The 15,734-nt window shown below is 57.5% G+C and overlaps 1 protein-coding gene across 1 annotated transcript in view; it reads left to right on the top strand.

Moving 5' to 3' along the window:
* The window catches only part of LOC134341785 (pleckstrin homology domain-containing family G member 6-like), a 65,408-nt gene extending 58,029 nt beyond the window's left edge, over nt 1-7,379 (top strand). The window contains exons 14-15 of the mRNA XM_063039704.1: nt 3,207-3,863; nt 6,280-7,379. Of these exons, the coding sequence (XP_062895774.1) occupies nt 3,207-3,863; nt 6,280-6,289 (667 nt within the window). The 3' untranslated portion in view covers nt 6,290-7,379. The remainder of the gene's footprint in view (nt 1-3,206; nt 3,864-6,279) is intronic.
* The last annotated feature ends 8,355 nt before the right edge of the window (nt 7,380-15,734 follow it).

Below are 15,734 nucleotides of genomic sequence, written 5' to 3'. Positions count from 1 at the left end.
GGCGACATCCTCATAAATCTCCCTCCGCACTCTTTCCAGCTCAGCGGCATCTTTCCCACAGCGGGGGTGACCAAAACCGAACACCGTACTCCCAGCGCGGCCTCACCGACGTCTCGTACGACTGGGACGTGACCCCCCCCCCCGACTCCCGTACTCAGTGTCCTGACTGATGAAGGCCAGCGTGTCGAACGCCTCCTTCACTGTCCTGTCTACCCGTGACTCCACTTTCGGGGAACCATGTCCCCTGTACCCCTGGGTCCCTCTGTTCCACAACACTCCCCGGGGTCCCCGTCTACCCGTGACTCCACTGTCGGGGAACCGTGTCCCCGTACCCCCGGGTCCCTCTGTTCCACGACCCACCCCGGGGTCCCCGTCTACCCGTGACTCCACTTTCAGGGAACCGTGTCCCCGTACCCCTGGGTCCCTCTGTTCCACAACGCTCCCCGGGGTCCCCGTCTACCCGTGACTCCACTGTCAGGCAACCGTGTCCCCGTACCCCTGGGTCCCTCTGTTCCACAACGCTCCCCGGGGTCCCCGTCTACCCGTGACTCCACTGTCAGGCAACCGTGTCCCCGTACCCCTGGGTCCCTCTGTTCCACGACCCACCCCGGGGTCCCCGTCTACCCGTGACTCCACTTTCAGGGAACCGTGTCCCCGTACCCCTGGGTCCCTCTGTTCCACAACGCTCCCCGGGGTCCCCGTCTACCCGTGACTCCACTGTCAGGGAACCGTGTCCCCGTACCCCTGGGTCCCTCTGTTCCACAACACTCCCCGGGGTCCCCGTCTACCCGTGACTCCACTTTCAGGGAACCGTGTCCCCGTACCTCTGGGTCCCTCTGTTCCACAACGCCCCCCGGGGTCCCCGTCTACCCGTGACTCCACTTTCAGGGAACCGTGTCCCCGTACCCCTGGGTCCCTCTGTTCCACAACAATCCCGATAGTTCACTGTGAAAGTCTGCTTTGTTGACCCATAATGCACTCACCCCACCTCAATTAAACTGCATTTGCCACTGCCTGGCCCACTTCCCGGGACAATTGAGATCCCACTGTAAATCTTGATAACTGCCTTCACTGTTAGCAACGACACGAACTTTTTGGAACCTGTGTTCTCCATAAAACGTAGACAGTACAGGCCCTTCAGCCCACAATATTCTGCCGACCCTTTGCCCTACTCTAATACCAATCTAAACCTTACCTCCGACATAACCCTCCATTTTCCTGTCACCCATGTGTCTATCCCAGAGTGTCTGAAATGCCCCGAATGTACCTGCCTCCACCACCACCCCTGACAGGGCGTTTCAGACACCCCCCACTCTCTGTGTGTAAAAACCCACCTCTGATATCCCCCCCGATACTTTCCTCCGATCACCGAGAAATTATGCACCCTCGTATTAATCATTTCCACTCTCCCTCGGGAAAAAGTCTCTGGCTGTCACCTCTTATCATCTTGTACACCTCTATCAGGTCACCTCTCTTCCTCCTTCGCTCCAAAGAGAAAAGCCCGAGCTCGCTCAACCTCTCCTCGGAAAACATACTCTCTAATCCAGGCAGTATCCTGGTGAATCTCCTCTGCACCCTCCCTAGTCCGGGCAGCGTCCCGGCGAATCTACTCTGCACCCTCTCTAATCCCGGTGAATCTCCTCTGCACCCTCTCTAATCCAGACAGCATCCCGGTGAATCTCCTCTGCACCCTCTCTAATCCAGGCAGCCAGCCTTATCCCGAGGAGACCAGGGATGGACATATCGGATTGGGGATGAGAAGTGGAATTAGAATGAGCGGCCGCTGGGAGATCCCACTTGGTCTGGTGGACGGGGTGTAGGCGGTCTCCCGATCTACGTCGGGTCTCACTGATACACAGGAGGCGGCCCCGGGAGCACAGGACGCAGTAGATGTGACCCCAGCAGACTCACGGGCGAAGTGTCGCCTTGCCTGGAAGGGCTGTTCGGGGCCCCGGCTGGTGGTGAGGAAGGAGGCGTAGCACCCTGTTCCGCTTGCAAGGATAATGGACCAGGGAATCGCGTAGGGAGGTCCCACCCGGGTTTCGTAGAGCTGGAACGTTAGTTCACGGCTCTCGAACACAATCCCACCCACCCAACCCCCCGCCCTGCTCGTCAACTTGAGCGGTCCGTGGACGGGGACCCCCGAGATCCCCCTGTGTTTCTTCGCGCTGCAGAGGACACCAGTATTAACCCTGTCCTAGCTCATACGCCCCCAAATCCGGGCAGTACCCTGATGAACCTCTTCCACCGCCCCCCCCCCACACACAGAAACATAGAAAATAGGTGCAGGAGTAGGCCATTCGGCCCTTCGAGCCTGCACCGCCATTCAGTATGATCATGGCTGATCATCCAACTCAGAACCCTGTACCTGCCTTCCCTCCATACCCCCTGATCCCTTTAGCCACAAGGGCCATATCTAACTCCCTCTTAAATATAGCCAATGAACTGGCCTCAACTGTTTCCTGCGGCAGAGAATTCCACAGATTCACCACTCTCTGTGTGAAGAAGTTTTTCCTCATCTCGGTCCTAAAAGGCTTCCCCTCTATCCTCAAACTGTGACTCCTCGTTCTGGACTTCCCCAACATCGGGAACAATCTTCCTGCATCTAGCCTGTCCAGTCCCTTTAGGATTTTATACGTTTCAATCAGATCCCCCCTCAATCTTCTAAATTCCAATGAGTACAAGCCCAGTTCATCCAGTCTTTCATCATATGAAAGTCCTGCCATCCCAGGAATCAATCTGGTGAACCTTCTTTGTATTCCCTCTATGGCAAGAATGTCTTTCCTCAGATTAGGGGACCAAAACTGCACACAATACTGCAGGTGTGGTCTCACCAAGGCCTTGTACAACTGCAGTAGTACCTCCCTGCTCCTGTACTCGAATCCTCTCGCTATAAATGCCAGCATACCATTCGCCTTTTTCACCGCCTGCTGTACCTGCATGCCCACTTTCAATGACTGGTGTATAATGACACCCAGGTCTCGTTGCACCTCCCCTTTTCCTAATCGGCCACCATTCAAATAATAATATGTTTTCCTATTTTTGCCACCAAAGTGGATAACCTCACATTTATCCACGTTAAGTTGCACCTCCCACACCTCTCCCGTGACGGGGCGGCTGACCTCGATCGTCCGGAGGTGGCCCGAGCGGTACTCGGTCGTAACGGGACGTCTCCCCACCCTCATTTTGTGCGTCTGTCTCTCCAGCTCCCCCGCACCCCTTTGCTGTCCCACCAGCCCGGAAGGAGAGGACAGGCCATCGATCCCCGTCGTGCTGGTGACTCCTCCGGCCGAGCCGACAACGGAGACGGGCCCCGGGCAGCAGGAGGGGGCCCGCGGATCCCCGCTCGCCCGCAGACCCCCGCTCGCCCGCCGCCGGCCGCGCTCCTGCTCCCCGCGCCTGGTCGGCACCCAGCGGCGCATCCACAGGCAGCTGAGGAGGGCGGAAAACGGGACGTGGGAGAGGGAGAGGGGCCAGGCCCGGGACGCGGGTGACGAACTCCAGCCCTGGGACTCCAGATCCCAGTGGGGGGAAATCGGGCCCCCGGATCCGAGCGGGCTGCACGCCGCCGGGCGGCGAACCGAGGGCCGGGACGCGGGTCTGGAGCCGGCTGGGAGCGAGGGGGAGCCGGGTTCACGGGTCCAGGAAGAACGGGGCGAGTTCCAGCCGTCCCGCGACGGGATCGCGGGGGAAGACCGGACGCCCCAAGCGGGCAGCTACGTGCAGGAGACACTGCAGAGGGCGAGGGCCCGGGAGAGCCGGGGGCCGGAGACGGAGACGGGGCAGGCCGAACTCCCACCCGACCAATCGGTCACCGAGATGTCTCACTCCTCGGTCGAACTCGACTGCACTCTCAGCACAACGTAAGTTCCCTCCGCACCGTCCCATCACACACTCCCGGGGTCAGACACAGAGTGAATCTCCCTCCTCACCATCCCATCACACACTCCCGGGGTCAGACACAGAGTGAATCTCCCTCCTCACCATCCCATCACACACTCCCGGGGTCAGACACAGAGCGAATCTCCCTGCGCACCGTCCCATCACACACTCCCGGGGTCAGACACAGAGTGAATCTCCCTCCACACCGTCCCATCACACACTCCCGGAGTCAGACACAGACTGAATCTCCCTCCGCACCGTCCCATCACACACTCCCGAGGTCAGACACAGAGTGAATCTCCTACCACACCGTCCCATCACACACTCCCGGGGACAGACACAGAGTGAATCTCCCTCCACACCGTCCCATCACACACTCCCGAGGTCAGACACAGAGTGAATCTCCTACCACACCGTCCCATCACACACTCCCGAGGTCAGACACAGAGTGAATCTCCTACCACACCGTCCCATCACACACTCCCGGGGTCAGACACAGACTGAATCTCCCTCCGCACCGTCCCATCACACACTCCCGGGGTCAGACACAGCGTGAATCTCCCTCCACACCGTCCCATCACACACTCCCGAGGTCAGACACAGAGTGAATCTCCTACCACACCGTCCCATCACACACTCCCGGGGTCAGACACAGAGTGAATCTCCCTCCACACCGTCCCATCACACACTCCCGGGATCTGACACAGAGTGAATCTCCCTCCACACCGTCCCATCACACACTCCCGGGATCTGACACAGAGTGAATCTCCCTCCACACCGTCCCATCACACACTCCCGGGATCAGACACAGAGTGAATCTCCCTCCACACCGTCCCATCACACACTCCCGGAGTCAGACACAGACTGAATCTCCCTCCGCACCGTCCCATCACACACTCCCGAGGTCAGACACAGAGTGAATCTCCTACCACACCGTCCCATCACACACTCCCGGGGACAGACACAGAGTGAATCTCCCTCCACACCGTCCCATCACACACTCCCGAGGTCAGACACAGAGTGAATCTCCTACCACACCGTCCCATCACACACTCCCGAGGTCAGACACAGAGTGAATCTCCTACCACACCGTCCCATCACACACTCCCGGGGTCAGACACAGACTGAATCTCCCTCCGCACCGTCCCATCACACACTCCCGGGGTCAGACACAGCGTGAATCTCCCTCCACACCGTCCCATCACACACTCCCGAGGTCAGACACAGAGTGAATCTCCTACCACACCGTCCCATCACACACTCCCGGGGTCAGACACAGAGTGAATCTCCCTCCACACCGTCCCATCACACACTCCCGAGGTCAGACACAGAGTGAATCTCCTACCACACCGTCCCATCACACACTCCCAGGGTCAGACACAGAGTGAATCTCCCTCCGCACCGTCCCATCACACACTCCCGGGGTCAGACACAGAGCTGACTCTCCCTCCACACTCTCCTATCGCACACTCCCGGGGTCAGACACAGAGTGAATCTCCCTCCACACCGTCACAACACACACTCCCGGGGTCAGACACAGAGTGAATCTCCCTCCACACCGTCCCATCACACACTCCCGGGGTCAGACACAGAGTGAATCTCCCTCCGCACCGTCCCATCACACACTCCCGGGGTCAGACACAGAGTGAATCTCCCTCCGCACCGTCCCATCACACACTCCCGGGGTCAGACACAGAGTGAATCTCCCTCCACACCGTCCCATCACACACTCCCGGGGTCAGGCACAGAGTCAATCTCCCCCCGCACCGTCCCATCACACACTCCCGGGGTCAGACACAGAGTGAATCTCCCTCCGCACCGTCCCATCGCACACTCCCGGGGTCAGACACAGAGCGAATCTCACTCCACACCGTCCCAACGCACACTCCCGGGGTCAGACACAGAGTGAATCTCCCTCCGCACCGACCCATCACACACTCCCGGGGTCAGACACAGAGTGAATCTCCCTCCACACCGTCCCATCACACACTCCCGGGGTCAGACACAGAGTGAATCTCCCTCCGCACCGTCCCATCGCACACTCCCGGGGTCAGACACAGAGTGAATCTCACTCCGCACCGTCCCATCGCACACTCCCGGGGTCAGACACAGAGTGAATCTCCCTCCGCACCGACCCATCACACACTCCCGGGGTCAGACACAGAGTGAATCTCCCTCCGCACCGTCCCATCACACACTCCCGGGGTCAGACACAGCGTGAAGCTCCCTCCACGATATCCCATTTTCCGGCAGTGTGATGATCCCCGTTTTGCTTTTGGGAATTTTTGTTAAAAAAATCAGTTGTGCTTGTGATATGTGATGCTGGCGGGCGGCAGTTTGTCGAATCGTTTCACCGAGCATTATTTCTCTATCTACTTTCTCTTCCGTTCTCTGCAGGGAGGTCTAATTTTTCCACCTCTGCCCTCCCGTCACACGGAATAGGGGAGGTGTCGGACCTGGCGAAGGGCGGTGGGGAGGCGAGGCTCCAGCGTCCCATCTCCCGACCACAGCCTCGGCCAAATCGACGCCCTGGGGAGGGCGTGGGCCCGTGGTCGGCAGAAAAGTCGGGGGGGGGGGGGTTTGGTCAAAGCCTCCCCGACTCGAGGGTGGATCGTTGGTGAGGGGCCGAGGCGGTGACTGTTCATCTGGGACCGGCCCGGTGCCCGTGGAGCCGACGGGGTCGAGAAGGACTGGGTCCCTCCCTGGGGGGGCGCGGGTGAAGATGTCAATTTCTATGTACTTCCCAATACACACACACTCTCTCCCTCTCTCTTTTCCTCTCACACCACCACATCTTCAAACCTCTCGCTGGCGGCCGCCCTCTCTCACTCAGTCTCACTCTCCTTCCCCCCCTCTCCTCGCTCTCTGCCACCATCTCCCCATCCGTCTCGCTTCCTGCCGCCCTCTCTCCCTCTTCCACACCGCCTCTCTCTGTGACGCTCTCTCCCTCCCTCCGTCTCGGCCGCTGGCCGCCCCCTATCTCTCTCCCGCCCTGTCTGTCTGTCTGTCTGTCTGTCTGTCTCTGTCTCTCTCTCTCTCTCTCTCTCTCTCACGCCATCCCTCTCCCACACGCCCCCAGAGTCCGTGAGGGGTCCTCAGAACCGCGCTGCCCACCTCAGTCAGAGGCCCTCTCGGACAGGCACCCCGGCGGAAAACAGCGTCGAAAGACTCCCGCCGGTGGCTACAGGTTCTCTCCGTGGGAAATAAACGGACTCGTGACTGCCTGATGTTTTGACTGCGTAGTTTCTGACACGCACGCCGGACGAAAGGGTTAACAGAGAATGCCTGCAGCACCATACAGGCCCTTCGGCCCACAAAGCTGTGCCGAACACATCTTCACCTGAGAAATTACGAGGGTTACCTATAGCCCTCTATTTTTCTAAGCTCCATGTACCTGTCCAGGAGCCTCTTAAAAGACCCTATCGTATCCCCCTCCACCACCGTCGCCGGCAGCCCATTCCACGCACTCACCACTCTCTGTGTAAAAAAACTTACCCCTGACATCTCCTCTGTACCTGCTTCCAAACTCCTTAAAACTGTGCCCTCCCGTGCTAGCCATTTCAGCCCTGGGAAAAAGCCTCTGACTATCCACACGATCAATGCCTCTCATCATCTTATACACCTCTATCAGGTCACCTCTCATCCTCCGTCGCTCCAAGGAGAAAAGGCCGAGTTCACTCAACCTGTTCTCATAAGGCATGCTCCCCAATCCAGGCAACATCCTTGTAAATCTCCTCTGCACCCTTTCTATGGTTTCCACATCCTTCCTGTAGTGAGGTGACCAGAACTGAGCACAGTACTCCAAGTGGGGTCTGACCAGGGTCCGATTTAGCTGCAACATTACCTCTCGGCTCCTAAACTCAATCTCACGGTTGATTCAGGCCAATACACCGTACGCCTTCTTAACCACAGAGTCAACCTGCACAGCAGTTTTGAGTGTCCTATGGACTCGGACCCCAAGATCCCTCTGATCCTCCACACTGACAAGAGTCTCACCATTAATACTAAATTCTGTCATCATATTTGACCTACCAAAATGAACCACCTCACACTTATCTGGGTTGAACTCCATCTGCCACTTCTCAGCCCAGTTTTGCATCCTATCAATGTCCCGTTGTAACCTCTGACAGCCCTCCACACTATCCATGACACCTCCAACATTTGTGTCATCAGCAAACTTACTAACCCATCCCTCCACTTCCTCATCCAGGTCATTTATAAAAATCACGAAGAGAAAAGGACCCAGAACAGATCCCTGAGGCACACCACTGGTCACCGACCTCCATGCAGAATATGACCCGTCTACAACCACTCTTTGTCTTCTGTGGGCAAGCCAATTCTGGATCCACAAAGCAAGGTCTCCTTGGATCCCATGCCTCCTTACTTTCTCAATAAGCCTTGCATGGGGTACCTTATCAAATGCCTTGCTGAAATCCATATATACTACATCTACTGCTCTTCCTTCATCAATGAGTTTAGTCACATCCTCAAAAAATTCAATCAGGCTTGTAAGGCACGACCTGCCTTTGACAAAGCCATGCTGACTATTCCTAATCATATTATGCCTCTCCAAATGTTCGTAAATCCTGCCTCTCAGGATCTTCTTCATCAATTTGCCAACCACTGACGTAAGTCTCACTGGTCTATAATTTCCTGGGCTATCTCTACTCCCTTTCTTGAATAAAGGAACAACATCTGCAACTCTCCAGTCCTCTGGAACCTCTCCCGTCCTCATTGATGATGCAAAGATCATCGCCAGAGGCTCAGCAATCTCCTCCCTCACCTCCCACAGTAGACTTGGGTACATCCCATCCAGTCCCGGTGACTTATCCAACTTGATGCTTTCCAAAAACACCAGCACATCCTGTTTCTTAATATCTACATGCTCAAGCTTTTCAGTCTGCTGCAAGTCATCACTACAATCACCAAGATCCTTTTCCATAGTGAATACTGAAGCAAAGTATTCATTAAGTACCTCTGTTATCTCCCCCGGGTTCCATACACACTTTCCCACTGTCACACTTGATTGGTCCTATTCTCTCACGTCTTATCCTCTTGCCCTTCACAGAAAACCATATAACAATTACAGCATGGAAACAGGCCATCTCGGCCCTTCTAGTCCGTGCCGAACTCTTACTCTCACCTAGTCCCACCGACCTGCACTCAGCCCATAACCCTCCATTCCTTTCCTGTCCATATATCTATCCAATTTAACTTTAAATGACAACATCGAACCTGCCCCAACCACTTCTCGTTCCACACAGCTACCACTCTCTGAGTAAAGAAGTTCCCCCTCGTGTTACCCCTAAACTTTTGCCCCTTAACTCTCAACTCATGTCCTCTTGTTTGAATCTCCCCCACTCTCAATGGAAAAAGCCTATCCACGTCAACTCTATCAATCCCTCTCATAATTTTAAACACCTCTATCAAGTCCCCCCTCAACCTTCTATGTTCCAAGGAATAAAGACCCAACTTGTTCAACCTTTCTCTGTAACTTAGGAGATGAAACCCAGGTAACATTCTAGTAAATCTCCTCTGTACTCTAGTAAATTCTAGTACATTCTAGTAAATCTCCTCTGTACCCTAACCCAACCCGGAGAAGTGTGAGGTGGTACACTTTGGAAGGACAAACTCCAAGGCAGAGTACAAAGTAAATGGCAGGATACTTGGTAGTGTGGAGGAGCAGAGAGATCTGGGGTTACATGTCCACAGATCCCTGAAAGTTGCCTCACAGGTGGATAGGGTAGTTAAGAAAGCTTATGGGGTGTTAGCTTTCATAAGTTGAGGGATAGAGTTTAAGAGTTGCGATGTAATGATGGAGCTCTATAAAACTCTGGTTAGGCCACACTTGGAGTACTGTGTCCAGTTCTGGTCGCCTCATTATAGGAAGGATGTGGAAGCATTGGAAAGGGTCCAGAGGAGATTTACCAGGATGCTGCCTGGTTTAGAGAGTATGCATTATGATCAGAGATTAAGGGAGCTAGGGCTTTACTCTTTGGAGAGAAGGAGAATGAGAGGAGACATGATAGAGGTGTACAAGATAATAAGAGGAATAGATAGAGTGGATAGCCAGCGTCTCTTTCCCAGGGCACCACTGCTCAATACAAGAGGACATGGCTTTAAGGTAAGGGCTGGGAAGTTCAAGGGGGATATTAGAGGAAGGTTTTTTACTCAGAGAGTGGTTGGTGCGTGGAATGCACTGCCTGAGTCAGTGGTGGAGGCAGATACACTAGTGAAGTTTAAGAGACTACTAGACAGGTATAGGGAGGAATTTAAGGTGGGGGGTTATATGGGAGGCAGGGTTTGAGGGTCGGCACGACATTGTGGGCCGAAGGGCCTGTACTGTGCTGTACTATTCTATGTTCTATGTGCCAGTGTAGCAAACCAACCCGCAAGAATATTTGTAGAATGCCTTGGGGTTTTCCTTAATGCTGTCCACCAAGGCCTTCTCATGACCTCTTCTGGCTCTTCTAATTTCATTCTTAAACTCCTTCCTGAGCCTTATAATCTTCTAGATTCCTATCATTACCTAGTTGTTTGAACCCTCCCCTCTGCCATCAGATTTCTGGATGGAGATCCAACCCATGAACACTACCTCCCTATTTACTGAATTTAATTTATATACATAGACACACAAGGACTGTAATTCACAGTTTTTATGATTGTCGGGGAAAAAAACCCAAAAAATTTCACAACATATGCCGCTGATGTTAAAGCGGATTAAGGGATTTGTGGCTAGATTTGACGATGATACAGAGATAAGGTGGAGGAGCGGGTAGTGCTGAGGAAACAGGGAGACTTAGATAGTTTAGGGGAATGGGCAGAGAAGTGGCAAATGAAATATAATGTTGGAAAGTCTATGGTCATGCACTTTGGTGGAAGAAATAAACGGGCAGACTATTATTTAGATAGAAACATAGAAAATCTACAGCACAATACAGGCCCTTCGGCCCACAAAGTTGTGCTGAACATGTCCCTACCTTAGAAATTACCTATAGCCCTCTATTTTTCTAAGCTCCATATACTTTTCCAGGAGTCTCTTAAAAGACCCTATCGTATCCAGCGTTGCCGGCAGCCCATTCCACCCACCCACCACTCTCTGTGTAAAAAACTTACCCCTGACATCTCCTCTGTACCTACTCCCCAGCACCTTAAACCTGTGCCCTCTCATGCTAGCCATCTCAACCCTGGGAAAAAGCCTCTGACTATCCACACGATCAATGCCTCTCATCATCTTATACACCTCTATCAGGTCACCTCTCATCCTCCGTCGCTCCAAGGAGAAAAGGCCGAGTTCACTCAACCTATTCTCATAAGACATGCTCCCCAATCCGGGCAACATCCTTGTAAATCTCCTCTGCACCCTTTCTGTGGTTTCCCCATCCTTCCTGTAGTGAGGCGACCAGAACTGAGCACAGTACTCCAAGTGGGGTTCACCTCTCGTCGGGCGAGGGAACGGTCTTCCAGAGGCCCCGTATCTGGCAGGGAGACCGTCTGATCGGGGAACGCGAGTCCGTCTGTGGGAGGGAGGAAATCCTTTGTCTCTGTGCAGGAGGGAGAGGGTCATTAATGCCACCCCGCCCCCCCCAGCAGGGGAACGGATGTATCTAAAGTGGGAGGGAGGGGTAAATCCTGCGAATGAGGAAATGCCCCATATTCACCCCATCCTGACCCCCGTTTCAGTCACTCTTCTCTTTACACTCCCCTTCAAAACTGCACTCCCCCACCTCCTCCTCCCTCCCAAACTCCCCCCACTACTTCATCCCCCTCAGCCCTCCCCTTCTGTACCCCTTTTTCCTTCCCCTTCTCTCCTCCTCCCTCCCCTTCTCTCCCCTCCCACCCTCCACCCTGACCCACTGTTTCCTCCCCGCCCTCCGCCTCCTCCTCCTTCATTCCGTCCCCCTCCTTCCTCCCACTTTCTCCCCCCTCCTCCCCGACCACTCCCCACAAATCTCCTCTCCGTCCCTCCCCTCCCCCCTCCCCCCCACAAATCTCCCGTCCATCCCTCTCCTCCCCCTCCACAAATCTCCCCTCCATCCCTCCCCTCCCCCTCCGCCCCCCACAAATCTCCCCTCCATCCCTCCCCTCCCCCACAAATCTCCCTTCCCCCTCCCCCCAACAAATCTTCCGTCCGTCCATCCCCTCCCCCCCACAGATCACCCCTCTGTCCCTCCACCCCCCACAAATCTCCCCTCCGTCCCTCCTCTCCCCCTCCACTCCCCACAAATCTTCCCTCCGTCCCTCCCCTCCCCCCTCCACCCCCCAAAAATCCCACCCCCCAGAAATCTCCCCTCCGTCCCTCACAAATCTCCCATTCGTCCCTCCCCTCCCCCCTCTGCCCCTCACAAATATCCCCTCCGCCCCCCAGAAATCTCCCCTCCGTCCCTCCCCTCCCCCCACCACAAATACCCCTTCCATCCGCGACAAATCTCCCCTCCGTCCCTCACAAATCTGCCATTCGTCCCTCCCCTCCCCCCACACAAATCTCCTATTCGCACCTCCCCACACCTCCGCCCCCCCCACAAATCTCCCCTCACCCACTGCCCCTCACAAATCTCCCCTCCCCCCTCCACCCCCCAGAAATCTCCCCTCTGTCCCTCCCCTCCCCCCTCTTCCCCTCACAAATCTCCCCTCCGTCCCTCACAAATCTCCCATTCGTCCCTCCACTCCCCCTCCACTCCCACAAACCTCCCCTCCGCCCCCCACAAATCTCCCCTCCGTCCCTCCCCTCCGCCCCCACAAATCTCCCCTCTATCCCTCCACTCCCCCTCCGCCCCCCACAACCTTCCCCTCCCCTCCCCCGCCCCCCACAACCCTCCCCTCTGTCCCTCCCCTCCCCGTCCCCCACAAACCTCCCCTCCATCCCTCCCCTCCCCCCTCTGCCCCTCACAAATATCCCCTCTGTCCCTCCCTTCCCCCGCCCCAACAAACCTCCCCTCCGTCCCTCCACTCCCCCTCCGCCCCCCACAAATCTCACCTCCATCCCCCACAAACCTCCCCTCCCCCTCCACTCCCACAAACCTCCCCTCCGCCCCCCACAAATCTCCCCTCCGTCCCTCCCCTCCGCCCCCACAAATCTCCCCTCTGTCCCTCCCCTCCCCCTCCGCCCCCCACAACCCTCCCCTCCGTCCCTCCCCTCCCCTCCCCCGCCCCCCACAACCCTCCCCTCTGTCCCTCCCCTCCCCGTCCCCCACAAACCTCCCCTCCCCCGCCCCCACAAACCTCCCCTCCATCCCTCCCCTCCCCCCTCTGCCCCTCACAAATATCCCCTCTGTCCCTCCCTTCCCCCGCCCCAACAAACCTCCCCTCCGTCCCTCCCCTCCCCTTTTGCCCCCACAATCTCCCCTCCGTCCCTCCCCCGCCCCCCACAAATCTCCCCTCCGTCCCTCCCCTCCTCCTCCACAAACCTCCCCACCCCCTCCACAAACCTCCCCTCCCCTTCCACAAACCTCCCCTCCGTCCCTCCCCTACCCCGCCCCCACAAAACTCCCCTGCGCCCCCACAAATCTCCCCTCTGCCCCTCCCCTCCCCCTCCCCCACCACCCCCCAAAAATCTCCCCTCCCCCGCTCCCACAAACCTCCCCTCCCCCCCCCACAAATGTCCTCTCCATCCCTCCCCTCCCCCTCCGCCCCCACAAATGTCCCCTCCGTCCCTCCCCTCCCCCTGCGCCCCCCACAAATCACCCCTCCGTCCCTCTCCTCCCCCGCCACCCACAAATCTCCCTTCCATCCCTCCCCTCCCCCTCCCCCTCCACCCCCCAGAAATCTCCCCTCCCCCGCTCCCACAAACCTCCCCTCCGCCCCCACAAATGTCCCCTCCGTCCCTCCCTTCCACCTCTGCCCCCACAAATGTCCCCTCCGTCCCTCCCCTCCCCCTGCGCCCCCCACAAATCTCCCCTCCGTCCCTCCCCTCCCCCGCCCCCCACAAATCTCCCTTCCATCCCTCCCCTCCCCCTGCGCCCCCCACAAATCTCCCCTCCGTCCCTCCCCTCCCCCTGCACCCACAAATCTCCCTTCCATCCCTCCCCTCCCCCTGCGCCCCCCACAAATCTCCCCTCCGTCCCTCCCCTCCCCTGCACCCCCACAAACCTCCCCTCCGTTCCTCCCCTCCCACTGCGCCCCCCACAACCCTCCCCTCCGTCCTTCCCCTCCCCCGCCCCCCACAAACCTCCCCTCCGTCCCTCCCCTACCCCGCCCCAACAAACCTCCCCGCCCCCCACAAATCTCCCCTCCGTCCCTCCCCTCCCCTCCACAAACCTCCCCTACCCCACCCCCACAAACCTCCCCTCCGCCCCACAAATCTCCCCTCCGTCCTTACCCACCCCCTGCGCCCCCCACAAATCTCCCCTCCGTCCCTCCCCTCCCCCGCGCCCCACAAACCTGCCCTCCGTCCCTCCCCTCCCCCGCCCCCCCACTAACCTGCCCTCCGTCCCTCTCCTCCCTCACCGCCCCCTCACAAATCTCCCCTCCGTCTCTCCCCTCCCCCCTGCCTCCCACAAATCTCCCCTCCGTCCCTCCCCTCCCCTCCACAAACCTCCCCTCCCCCTCCACAAACCTCCTCTCCGTCCCTCCCCTACCCCGGCCCCACAAACCTCCCCCACCCCCCAAAAATCTCCCCTCCGTCCCTCCCCCTCCCCCTCCACAAACCTCCCCTACCCCGCCCCCACAAACCTCCCCTCCGCCCCTCCCCTCACCCTCTGCCCCCCACCAATCTCCCCTCCGTCCCTCCTCTCCCCCTCCACAAACCTCCCCTCCGCCCCCACAAATCTCCCCTCTGTCCCTCCCCTCCCCCGGAGGGGAGACTAGTACCCGTGAAGGAGGGGGACTAATGCCGGTGATGGAGGGAGATTAGTGGCCATGATAGACGGTAACAAGTGCCCGTGATGGAGCGGGAAAAGTGCCCGTGATGGAGGGGAGACTAGTGCCCGTGATCGAGGGGGACTAGTGCCCGTGATGGAGGTGGGTTAGTGCCCGTGATGGAGGGGGGACTAGTGCCCATGATGGAGGCGAGACTAGTGCCCGTGATGGAGGGGAGTCTATTGCCCGTGATGGACGTGAGTTAATGCCCGTGATGGAGGGGGTACTAGTGCCCGTGATGGAGAGGAGACTAGTGCCCATGATGGCTGGAGACTAGTGCCCGTGATGGAGGGGAACTAGTGCCCATGATGGAGGGGGTTAGTGCCCGTGATAGAGCTGGGGACTGGTGCCCGTGATGGCGTGGGTTGGGCTAGTGCTGGTGATGTAGGTGGGATTAGTGCCCATGATGGAGGGGAGAATAATCCCCGTGATGGAGGGTGGGACAAATGCCCATTTTGGAGCGGGTTAGTGCCTGTGATGGAGGGTGACTAGTACCCGTGATGGAAGGAGAATTGTGCCCGTGCTGGTGGTGGGCACCAGTGCCCGTGATGGAGGGGTAGACTAGTGCCCCTGATGGAATGGGAGACTAGTGCCCGTGATGGAGGGAGACTAGTGCCCGTGATGGAGGTGGGTTAATGCCCGTGATGGAGGGGAGTCTAGTGCCCGTAATGGAGGGGAGATTTGCGCCCATGATCGACGGGAGACTAGTGCCCGTGATTGAGGGACACTGGTGCCAATGATGGAGGTAGTCTAGTGCCCGTGATGGAGGGGGATTAGTGCCTGTTATGGGTGGGAGACCAGTGCACCTGATATAGAGGGGACTAGTGCCCGTGATGAAGGAGGATTAATGACTGTTATGGAAGGGGAATTAGTGCCCGTGATGAAGAGGAGACTGTTGCCCGTGATAGCGCAGAGAATAGTGCCCGTGCTGGAGGGAGACGAGTGCCCCCACAAACCTCCTCTCCGTCCCTCCCCTCCCTCTCAGCCCCCCACAA

The sequence above is a fragment of the Mobula hypostoma genome, unplaced genomic scaffold (genome assembly GCF_963921235.1).
Source record: "Mobula hypostoma unplaced genomic scaffold, sMobHyp1.1 scaffold_108, whole genome shotgun sequence".
In the NCBI taxonomy this organism is placed as follows: domain Eukaryota; kingdom Metazoa; phylum Chordata; class Chondrichthyes; order Myliobatiformes; family Myliobatidae; genus Mobula; species Mobula hypostoma.
The sequence above is the reverse complement of the archived record's forward strand: the minus strand, read 5'-3'. Positions and strand labels throughout refer to the sequence as shown.